Source organism: Malania oleifera, chromosome 1 (genome assembly GCF_029873635.1).
Source record: "Malania oleifera isolate guangnan ecotype guangnan chromosome 1, ASM2987363v1, whole genome shotgun sequence".
Lineage (NCBI taxonomy): Eukaryota > Viridiplantae > Streptophyta > Magnoliopsida > Santalales > Ximeniaceae > Malania > Malania oleifera.
Window position 1 is genome coordinate 16,426,936 of NC_080417.1, and position 12,325 is coordinate 16,439,260.

Consider the following 12,325-nt stretch of genomic DNA (forward strand, 5'->3'; position numbering starts at 1 on the left):
AAGGTTAAACATGTTTCTTATTTTATTTCTCAAAATTATGTCAAGTGAATTATAAGAAAAGCCTACTAAAGTAGTATGAAAAAACTCCCACCATACCTATATTCTACCTCTTAGTTTTTTGTAAAATAATAAATGATCTAATCAATGTTTCAACAACAAAAAAATTGGTAAAAAGTAAATCCATCTTTAGTTTTTTTTGTAATAAATTTGAAACCGCCAATAGTGTAAATGACATAATTTTTTAACTGGCAAAACGTTGAATTACGTTGCTATAGGATACTTCGATGTAGTGTTTCATCCAAACGACGTCGTAGGCATCGGTCCCAACAAAGATCATGCTGTACCTAGAAATACGAGTAGTTATGCGAGGAAAGAATCGACAGTAAGTGACAAAACACCCCGCGTTCAATCCACGGAATTTGGCACTCTCCCTCCCACTTTTTCTCTTTTGCTTCTCTCTCTCTCTCTCTCTCTCTCTCTCTCTCTCCATTCTCGAGCGCTGCGTCGTCGGTTCCCATGTTGCTGTGTTTCACGGACCACCGGAACAACAGATGCAGAGCTCCTTCAGTTTCAATTGCAACTGGGTACTACTGGCTGTGCTTACTCAACTCGCTCTTCGTCATCACTACCACTGCTTGCTCTAATGGCAATTGCCAGGTTTTTCCTTCCCTCACTTTGTCTCTCTCTGGGTTCAAGATCTGTATAATTTGGTTTTATTTCTCTGAATTTGGGTTGAATTTCAATATATTGTTCAGCTCCTGGATTCGTGTTCAGCGGTTTCCGACTGTGGGCCTGGTTTGTACTGTGGGAATTGTCCTGCGGCGGGAAAGAACCAGCCCATCTGCACTAGAGGCCAAGCAAACATACCGACTTCCATTGTAAGCTTCCTCACCTTCTCGGTTTCGTGGGTTTTATGAATCTCTGTCAATTCTCTGTGGTTGGGATGAATTTGGTGATGGGATTGGCTATTTTGTCATTTTTGTGCAATTGGTGTTGGTCAGATCAATGGGTTGCCCTTCAACAAGTACACATGGCTGGTAACCCATAATTCGTTCTCCATTGTCAATGCCCCACCTCTGGCCGGTGCCCAGAGAATGACATTTTACAATCAGGAAGACACTGTTACTAATCAGTTGACGGTATGTGTTTGCATTCTTCTTGATTCGCATTCCATTCTTGCTGTTTGGTATCTCACAGAAGCCAACAATTTTAATATCAGAGGCCTTTTTTTTTCGTTGTGGGGCGAGAGGGGAGGTTGTTGGTTTAATTTACCAGAATGAGTTGAGTTGATTGGTTCAGTTTCTTGGGGACAAAGCAACGAAGAATGTGTAATTGCTCCCTTTAGTATCTCAGCTGCCTAACGGAGTCATGGAGAATTCTGTTTTCCTTATGTTACTGAGAATAAAATTCTGTTTATTCCTTCATTTAGTTAACATTTCTTTGTTTGATGGCTATTGCTCAGAATGGAGTGAGGGGATTGATGTTGGATATGTACGACTTTGAAAATGATATCTGGCTCTGCCATTCGTTTCGCGGGCAGTGTTACAACTTCACTGCATTTGTAAGCTATATTCTCAATTCCTTGATTTAGTTGTTGTTCTAATGTGATTGTTTTTTAGTCAAGGCAGAAGTTTAGGAACGTGTGCACTTGAATGTTTCAGCAACCTGCTATTAACACTCTGAAGGAAGTTGAAGCATTCTTAGCTCAGAACCCATCAGAGATTGTGACAATTATAATTGAGGACTATGTGCATACTCCAAAAGGGCTGACAAATTTGTTCACCAAAGCTGGATTAGTCAAGTACTGGTTTCCAGTTGCCAAGATGCCAAAAAAAGATGAAGATTGGCCCACTGTGACTGATATGGTGCAACAAAATCACCGCCTTCTTGTTTTCACTTCTATTGCTTCAAAGGAACAAGATGAAGGGATTGCTTATCAGTGGAGGTACATGGTGGAAAATGAGGGTAAGTTCTATACTAATATGATCTTTTCAGACAGATTTGTATCTGTATTTGTATCATCTGGCAGTAATGTTGTAATGTAACGGATTTCAGCTGGTGATGGTGGGGTACAACGAGGCTCATGTTCAGATAGAAAGGAATCAAAGCCTCTCAATTCAAGAAGTGCTTCTATTTTCTTACAGAATTACTTCCCATCATTTCCAGTTGAAAATGAAGCTTGCAAGGAGAATTCAGCTCCGCTTGCTGAGATGGTTGGTACCTGTTATAAAGCAGCAGGAAATATGATGCCTAACTTCTTGGCAGTTAACTTTTACATGGTATTGAAATTTTAGCTTGAAAGTAATATATTTGAGAATGTTTTCTAAATCAATATCCTAACTTAGACAAAATAAACTATGCAGAGAAGTGATGGAGGTGGTGTTTTTGATGTTGTGGATAGAATGAATGGCCAGACACTGTGTGGCTGTAGTACTCTCACTGCCTGCCAGGTTCACCCATCTTACTTGAGAGTTATGTTTTGAGTCTGCTTGTTTTAGCCTGAATTGAAGTATATTTCATGTATTTCCACTCATGTATGCTAAATGGGACAAAAAAATCCTGCATTTTAATTTGGTTAACGAAACTGTTGATTCAGAACTGTCTTATGGTTTTTGATCCACAACTTGATAGATTCCATACACTATAATTTATGGCTGATTACAGACACTGTTAATTTTTTAACCATTTCCCTAAGTTTTCTTAGTTTAACTGAAAGTTACAAATTATTCATGAACTTGTTCAGTTAAATTAGTAAAATATATCAAAGCAGTTGAGCTTCCATTTCTTTATTTCTAGAATTAATAATTGTGTTCCTGAATTTTTATTTTCCACCTGAATCTTCTAGAAATTCATTTGTTATGATTATTTAAATCTGTAGTTGGCAACTAATATGTTGCTTGATAGATTTTAAAACAAGCTGTCTTCACATATCAAAGTCGTCTAGCATGGTCATAATCAGAACCAAAAAACTGAGTTTGATATAGTTCATTTAATATATAATGTGATTGATACAGAAGATGGATTCAAATATAGAAATGTTGAAATTTGTCAAAGACTTAATTCTAGCTCAATGAGTGACTTGATTTGACTGCATATGGTGTATTTGTTCTTCCATTTGTTCACAACACATGTAGCTGGTGTTTATTCTGGTGCTTTTTAGGCTTCTTATAGTCTAGGATCAATTGGATCTGTAGAATTCCTTCAATTGATAACTTCTTCCTACTTTGGTAGTGGCACATATAAGATTGTTATTCCTTTTGTACAAAAATGACTTTTCCAATTGCAACTTTTGCAGCAAGGAGCACCGTTTGGATCTTGCAAGAATATTTCTGCCTCTAATAGAACCCCAACTGCCAATACTATGGGAAGTTTTTCTGGATCTGTGCAGTTATCAGGATCTGCTTCAACATTCCATTTCCCAGAGATCTTCGTTTTCTCCTTGTTTCCATTTTTGCTCATGGTGCTTCGATTATAACTAAATAGATAAACATTGGCTGATTTAAATATATATATATATAATATTGGTGCCACCTTATGGAGGAGCTTCTATTATGGTAGTATGTAAAATTTGGAGTGAAAAAAAGGAAGGAAAAGGTGCATACCTGCTATATGAGCAAAAGTGCAAGGATCGCTAGCCAGGGTTGTAAATTGGGATTAAAGAAAGGAAAGCATATTGAGGCAAATGCATGGAGTTGTACAGGAACCTATGACATAGTGATCAAAAGGGGCCTAGAAAAAGCTGACAAGTCAATCAGGTATACTTCATTCTGTGGCTTTGTTGATAGTATCAGCTGCTGCATGTTTGATTATTAATTTTTATCATCTTGCTGCTATGCAAAAACATCATGTTGGGATTGTGCTAGATATGCATTCTCTAGTTCCTTATTTTGCTTTTGCAATGTGTGACGGTCTTACAGTCTTGTGACCATGACACATGGTTTTTTCTTGTTGTTTTAACTTGGAGGAAACTTTAGTTCACATGGATTCAACTATGTAGATGTCATGGGAATGGATTAGGTAAGTCACTGTGAAGTTGTAGTTGATTCGGACAGTCCTTATGGTGGCGTTCTCGAACCTAGATGTATGATCATTAGATGCTTGATTGGTTACTTGTTTGTGAACGAGAATGCTTCAGAGACGGTACTTTTGGAGGGACACCAAGTGAGCGGCCTACCTCCCCTGGTATCCTATTGGGTACTAAGTGCGCTCTTTGAGAAGAGTCAGGAGTGGGCTCTTGACATCCTCACGGAGTGTGCTAGTAGGCTTCCGTGTGGGATTTGGAGCCCCGTGGATGATCTGTTTGTGTTTAAGTTTGCACAATACTCTCAGCCTGGAGGTTGCGAACTTGCGATGTTTGCCCTTGTAGGCTGTCAGCTATACTGCTGGGCAGTGTCTTCTCAAACCCAATTGGACTATTGAGGGATGTTGATCCTTCGTTTGTGTTGCTCGAGCAGTATATGGTGCCACTTCCCTTAGCCCCGACTAGTGGGTGATAAGTGATAGGTACTTTGACACGAGAATACTGCTGTGGTGAGGAGAGTTACCCTCAATACTGGTGGAATGTGAGGTTAACTCCTTTACCGTTCAAGTCATGGTTCCTTGGCATCAACCTCTGCTGGGATAAGGGATTTTAAGCCATTAGACTTAACCACTAGGTTGGAAATTAGAGTGTTTCCATGGATGAGGATGTGTACATTGGGCAGGACTTGGTGCTGTCTTGTCGTCGTGCAGGCGTCACTCCGTCACACTTTAGAAAGATCAAGACAAGGGTGATTCCTTGTGGCCTTGGAGATTTCTAGTTCTGTGACGCAATGCCTTTTCAATTGATTTCTTGTTTTTTGATCTATCAAAATATTAGATTTGTAGAGCATATATTTTGAGCAAGTTTCTTAGCTGAATTGATGTTTGTGAACCTATTGCATATTTTCTGACTTTTTTGCAATGTTGTTCATATGCTAGATAAACCATTTTTGTGCCATGATGCATAAAAAATGTATTGTAGGATTGTGAGCTATCTTTTTTTTCCTTTCAATTGATCAGTAAATTGAGATTTCATTATAAGGGCGCCAAGGGGTGCCATGCACACAAAGAAAAGAGAAAGAAACAAGAAGTATTCAATCAACTTTGTGCTAGAAGTCAAGAATTGTATGTGTGTAGCATGGTGCAACGGTCTTGGGCCTAACTCTGATTTGGTATTGTCCGCTTTGGCCCACTGGCCTCATGGGTTTGTCCTATAAAAGGCGCCTCCTATAGTTGGAGTCCAAACCATCCTTATAAGCCCAAGATCTCCCTACTACACATTCGATGTTAATATGACATGCTCTCTCGTCCGACTGATGCCCTCGTCAGAGTGACTTACACCTTTATGTAGGATCCACCCACATGATAGTATCCCCAGGGTGGCTCTGATACCAAATATAATGGTCTTGGGCCCAACTCTGGTAAGGTATTGTCCACTTTTGCTCATTGGCCTTATGGATTTATCCTATAAAAGGCGCCTCCCATTGTTGGAGTCCAAACCATCCTTATAAGCCCAAAATCTCCCTAGTGACACATGGGCAGCCCACTAAACCAACTTGTAACTGCAAGAGTTTAGCCATCTATCCTTGAGGTTGTGGGGGGAGTAGTTTTCCCTTCAAAAGCTCTAGCATTTCTCTCTCTCCACACTGTCCCAAGAATAGTGAGTGGGATCAAGGGCAGGGCTTTTTTTCCTTTCCCTGTTCGAGCTACACCTCTCCATGCCGAGATTTCTTTTCCCCCAATTTCAGCAGTGATCCAGTGTTGCCTGTAAGAACAGTTTCCAGATTCCAAAAACTACTGGTCCAGGGGCAGTGAATCAGTAAATAATACAGAATTTCAGTATCTTTGTTGCATAGAAAGCATCTATTGACCAAAGCGAGATTTCTTTTCTCAATTAGATGAGGATCTTCCCCAAAGTTGCCTCTCAACCTAAAAACCAACTTTGGTGGCAGAGGAGTTTTCTAAGTAGTTTTCCAGAGGAGGTTAAGCCTAGCCTCAGAGGGGTTGTCCAGCTACCTGAAGAAGGAACAGACAGTGAAGTAGCTATTTTTGTTAATCTTCCGTATAGGCACATTTGGATCTGTACCTTTGGGGACATTCTGTATAACTTTTGATCATGGGCATTTCTCACAAATGGGAGGTCCCAAACTATCCCATTGATAAAGTGATCAGAACATTCTCACCAAAGCATCTTTTTTCTAGATTGAAAATAGCGGCAAATTGAAAACTAAGATGGGATGAGCTAAACCAGCAGTCATGCCAAAAGAACATGTTCCCATCTCCGGCATGGAAGTGGATGAGAGTGAACAAATCCTCCATCCTTGCATGATCCGCTTCCAAATACTTACTCCATAGGAATGCCTGCCCACCCATTGTGATTTAGACCAGTAACATTGAGGAATGACTATTTTTTTGTGATAGTTGAAGTTTGGGCCTGGAGTGTTCCATCCAATCCCTCAATATCATAAAAAATAATTCAAACTTTTTCCTTTGTTTTTAGCTTTCCTTTTGTGCAAGTAAAAATAAAGGTCAGACAGTGCCTGCATGGAAATTATTTTTAGGGGTTATTCAATTCTGTTGGCAAGCACTGAAACTCAGTAATTTGTCAGAGACTGTGTGTAGTGTGTGGAGCTACACATTTTGCATGGAAGATTTCAAGGTTGTGATAGTCTTCGTCAGATAACATCTAGAAAAAATGTGGTGCCTTTAATTTCTTGGGCACTAGAGCACCTATTCACCATGGTGAGCTGGAGATTGGTTATGGCAACATGGGTCTTCTGTTGGGCTTGTTTCCGACTTATGAGAATGTGGAGAAGCAATTTTATGATACCTACTGGTGAATTATGTAATATTTAGACTTTGGCTTGAAGAAATGATATGGCAATTCCAATTTTGTTCCTGCCACCAATATGCTTAGTGATTTGACCTAGATTTCTAATTTGCTTGAAAGGAAATGTAAACTGCAAATAAAGTGCTGTTTGGTATGATTTCTATCATTCGATTTCTGTTTTCATTGTTGTATAGTGAAAAAATAGGTTATGAGAAGTGCGCTTGTTTATGTTTCTGGTTTTTAGTTTCTATTGCACGAGTGAAAACCAGATTATGATTTTTTGCTGTTGTGGCAACCTGTTTCTCTAGTACCTTAATATCCAGAATTGACTTTTATGGATTAAATTGTTCATTCTATATAAATTTTTAATTAAAATAAAAATAAAATGACCATGTGAATTTAAACGATAAGTAAAATAATAATATCCATCATATTTCTAAAGTTGTGAAAAATAATAAAAATCATTCAAAAATAAGTTCATTTTTCAATTGTCATTTGCAATATGATTGCTCTTGGAGCACTAAAAAGTGAGTTTTAAATTATAATAACAAAATAAAATAATTATAATAATTTTTATTTTTATTATAATATTTTTTAATTTATATTATTTTACATTTTATTAATTTTAATCATATTTTAAAACTTTTATTTGATTCAAGAACAAAATTGAACAAGAGTTTAGGTAGGTTTTTAATTTTTTTAGTAGTGGAAGTATTAACCAAATAGGTTGCTAGTTTTTAGCTTTTAGTTTTTGTTTTTAGTTTTTAGTTTCCATTTATAGTTTTCGTTTCTATAATTTTTGATAGGGATACCAAAAATCCCCAAGCTGTCTAACATTACTCCATGGAAAAAACCCTGTTTTATGGTTTCTACCAAAAATCCCCAAGCTGTCTGGCGGGTAACTCACTGTTGCCTGGTCATAAGAAGAGGCCAAGCTCCCAAAAAGTTCCTGCCCTTGGAAGAGGATGTGATCAACAACTTGAGCATTATCCAAACACACAATGTACCTATAAAAACGGACAGCCTCCTTTTTTGCAGGTTATGGAGGGTAATAATCTTCCTGAGAGTTGCCTCCCATGCAAAGAAAGCAACTTTTGTGGTGCTGCTGTTTTGCAGAGGATTTCCAGGGTCAGTTACTGCAACTGAGGGAGTGAGATTCCAGTAATAAGATCTGACTCCAAATCTACCATTTTTTATGTGGGATCACTTGGGTGGTGCTTAATATTTTAAATTTGTACAAGCTGCTGTTAAAATCTGTAAGGTGATAAATATACGAATCAGACATTTATTAACAAGGAAATGTTCCAAAGGTTAGAGCATCCTCTTGCATTCCCCACTTGAAAAACTGTAAGAGAGATAAAAATCATCCCCATCTTCCCTGATGAATTTCCAAACTCTTAACACCGTAAGCTCCTTTTCCAACTCTAGTGGTCCTACCATTAAGCTAAAGACCATATTTGAAGAACCATTTGCAATGTGTTTCTTCAATTTCCCCATATTATAGAAATTGCTTGAATCAAACATTTCAACGCATAACATATAGAAAACGTTTTGAACTTTTTGGTGGCTGATTAAGGTTTCACCCTATAATTTCCAAAAGTAGACTGTATTGCCATAATTTCTGGAAGTCTCTCTTTGGGAGGATTTTTTCATGACAACTGGAATACAGTGTTACTTGAGTTTCAACTTAATCTCGTCAAATTTTTTCTAATATTTTGCAGGTCACTTCCTTTGTCTGTTTGAGAATCTTCTTTCTCAATCCTTGCTGAACCACTCATATTATGATTGGCCTCAACAAATGCAAACCCTGCTAAGCAAGCAACAATATAATGAGTCTGTCTACATGAACAACAGGCATATATTCGCCAATATAAGATTTAGAAATGTCTAATTTTTCCTTTGTTTAAATTTATGTTAATTGTTTTTGTGAAACCACGTTTTCCTTTAAGTGTCAATTATGCTTATATCTCAATGTTCATTTCCGTTGCTTTCATCTGATTTCCTTAAACTCCATTTAACAATTTTGGATTTTGACTAAGCAGGTTACGGTGTTTTTATTTAAAATTTGCTTCATGATTCCCAATTTCTCCTTAATAGGGAAGTGTTGGACTTCCTAGAGTTTGGATTCCTCTGAGTAGTTTATTGTAGCAACAAAATATAACTGTTTAAGCAGTTGCTAATAAGCTTGTAGCTTTTGCGATCAAGGTTCAGTGTTTGTATTTGGATTGGTGTCAAATTCGAACCTTGGTGCATGTAGACTACTAACTTGATCTCTCTCTGGGTGAGATTTGCAGTGTATTGTATTGGTAATTTGTTTTCATAGTTTATTAGTGAATTTGGCAGTGCATTATATTGTCAATTTTATGACTAATTTGGTAGCTCGGTGCATCTGGACTAATAATTTGACGTCATGTTTCCTATGAATGCTGCCATGAGTATGATCTGGTTGCCATTTTTTTAAAAAGTAAATTTTTATTTTTGCGTTCAAAACTGTCTCTGATTTTCAGGGGAAAGGGAATATTTAGCTTTGGTCTTTAGTGATAAAATGTTTAACTACATCTGTATTCTAAATTTAGAAATTTCAATCTGGGAAGTGAAGATACATGTAATGCATTCTATTTATTACAAGAATGAATTTGCTGGTCATATTGCAAACTCATTTCTAATCTAATCCTGAATCTAGTGTGAAAATCATGATATTTTTTTCTTGTTACATGATCATATTATTCCATCCCCTTCCCTTGTTTTTGTATTTTTCAGGTTCGTCATGAAGGCAGTCAAGATGTAGCAGTAGATAGGAGGGGAATGTAAGGCTTAGCATATACGTAGAGGTGCTCCCGTTCTTGTCACTCAGTATTTCTTGTAGTTGTGTTCTAACACTCCTATTCCTCCCTGTTTGCCTTCTCACTCGCACTTGGGTCATTATTAATTTGTATTGTTTGGCAAATGAAGTTGTAGACACAATTTCATAAGGTTTTTCATTTTTGTGCCTGTGCTTTTTTAGTAGGAAGATCCATTTTGGGGGTGAAATCAGAAGTCACGAGTATAATGTTACAACTAATATTTGATTTATTTAATCTCTTCAGCTTGTTTCACTTGCACATGCACTAAAAAATGGAAGAATTCTTAAATTTACAGCAGGAATTCATGCCATGAATAGGTTTCCTCGATGAAAGAGAGAAGGAAAATTACTTTCAATCCTGTAATATTTTCTACCCATTTAGAGTAAATAGAGCCCATTGATGGCAAGTGTTTGGATTAGAGTGAAGAATGATGTGCAAACAATGAATATAAAACTTACGAAGAGTAATTGAAGTTTAAACGATTGACATAGAGATTGCGAACTCTCAAGTTTGATTCAATGATATGTGATGTGGGCATGTAAAGGTGAGATGGGGATATGGGAAGTTGGTTATCTGGGTGTGCTTATTTGGCATGTTAAAATTTTGTACAATTGGATTTTTTTTAAAAAAAAAAAAAAAAAAGGAGGGCGGCACCTCCATTTATTTATTGTTATGTTTTCACTTTTAGCGAAGGAATACTGTGATTACAAGACAAATATTGGAAAATTACAGATAAAAAAAAAAATTAAAGACCTTTAAAAAATAACACCAACAACCAATCGAAACAGGACTATAAATTCAAACAAAATTAAATAAAAAACAAATCTAATGAGCTTATGAAAAATAAAAATAATAAAATAAAATAAAATAAAAAAATCTAAATTTAGCAAATAAAAATTGAGAGGTTGAACTAATGACGAAAGGAAGTGAGACTCAACCTATCCATCCAAAGGATATTTTTCAGAGGGCGTGGTAAAAGATATTGTTTTTCATAGATGATTTGTACAACTGGATTTAAATGATGACTCTTTAAAAAAAAAAAAAAATTAATTATCTTCTTCTGTATTTTATTCGTCATCTATAAAGAAAGTGTTAAAAAAAAGTAAATTTTTAATTCCATGGGTTAAGGGTTTGCTTCAACCTTAGGTTTAGCGACTTTGCTAAGGCACTCTTAATTGGTGAAACAAGCACACCTTCTAAATAACTAATGACTTATCTTAAACTTAGGAATGTCCAAGGTTTGGGTATGCCTTTTCACAAGTTGGACGCTGTCATACTTCTTTGGGTGAAGAGCAAGAGTTAGTTAAAAAAAAAGTTTGAGATCTGTTATCCAAGCAATTTTTGTAAAAAATTTCGGAGATTTACAATGATCTTTCTTCTTATTTAATAACAAAGTATTTTAGTATGTAATATCAAAGAAAATATAGTAAAAAATAACTTTTTTCTTATTCTTTTTCGCTTTCCTTTCCTTTTTAGTATATGTTTTTCAATATATGTTAAAAGCTATTAAAAATGAATTTTTAAAAAATATAATTAAAAATTTTAAAAATTAAATATTAATGATGTATAAAATCAAAATTTTGGTAATTAATTTAGAATATTTTTGTATTTATTTTTTCAAGAAAACTAAACATGAAAGCGAATTCTTTCAAATTTTTTTTTTTTTCTATTTCTAATATTTTTCAAGTTTCAAACAAACTTTTGAAATCAAATACTTTTACCTCTCACTTTCTATCACCCTCCAATAAAGGCATGCCCACGAGACAAAAATGCGACCTCCAAAGTAAAATTCTATTGATGGCAAGGCTGCCACAACTATCTCCAATCGTCACTCAAAAAGTATAATTACCTACATTACAAGTTCTTTATCGCAATTTGAGCATTATCCAAACACAAAATCTTGTTAGGTGGGTGACTCTAAATAGTTCCACAAGGGAGGGAGGTCACTTAAAAGTATACTTACCTACATTACAACTTCTTTATTGCAATTTGAGCATTATCCAAACATGTTATGCAAATAACGAAAACAAACAATCTCACAATGTAACATTTAACATTATCGTAAATTATAATGAAAGCAATAAAATAATGACACGAAAATTATGTGGTTCGGCAATGCCTATATTAACGGGAGCAAACAACAATAAAATTTTCACTATCTTGTGTCCAAATACACTTAGTTACATCATATAACATGTATATATAACTGTCCCGAAGGTTTTACCTCCAAAACCCAACCTAACCTTCCAATTCAAAATTTGAAAACCATCATTGAGTAACAAAGCCAAACTGTTGACGGTTTGAAGCTGAGACCAAACAGTCGATGTAACTGCACAAAAAATAGTCGACTGTTTCTTTGCATTTGGCAAAACTGTCGACGATTTTCCTAAAACCGTTGACGATTTCCTCCTGCATGTCAGTTTCAGTGTTTTCCACCATATTTTCTATTTGTACATGTCTTCCACTCAACATATGAGTCACATATTACAACAATTTCCATCTTGGCGAATATATGCTCCTTAGGAGAAAATCAAAAACATAAACCTATTGCTTTACCTAGGACAATAGGTTGGGACTGCCTGCAACTAGAGACATTCAGCAAGTTCAAGCAATGCTTGAACTTATCCGTGAT

General features: G+C 36.1%; 1 protein-coding gene across 2 annotated transcripts; it reads left to right on the top strand.

Moving 5' to 3' along the window:
- Window positions 1-378: 378 nt before the first annotated feature.
- On the top strand, window positions 379-9,945 carry LOC131162176 (PI-PLC X domain-containing protein At5g67130). Of its 2 annotated transcripts, none has more exons than XM_058118377.1 (8): window positions 379-657; window positions 756-878; window positions 1,002-1,139; window positions 1,463-1,561; window positions 1,662-1,965; window positions 2,056-2,279; window positions 2,364-2,450; window positions 3,296-9,945. In XM_058118377.1, the coding sequence occupies exons 1-8, from the start codon at window positions 517-519 to the stop codon at window positions 3,473-3,475; spliced, it is 1,296 nt and encodes a 431-aa protein (XP_057974360.1). In that variant the 5' UTR covers window positions 379-516; the 3' UTR covers window positions 3,476-9,945. The 2 variants fall into 2 exon arrangements, with proteins under 2 accessions (XP_057974360.1, XP_057974367.1); XM_058118384.1 differs by having other exon boundaries at window positions 9,611-9,945.
- The last annotated feature ends 2,380 nt before the right edge of the window (window positions 9,946-12,325 follow it).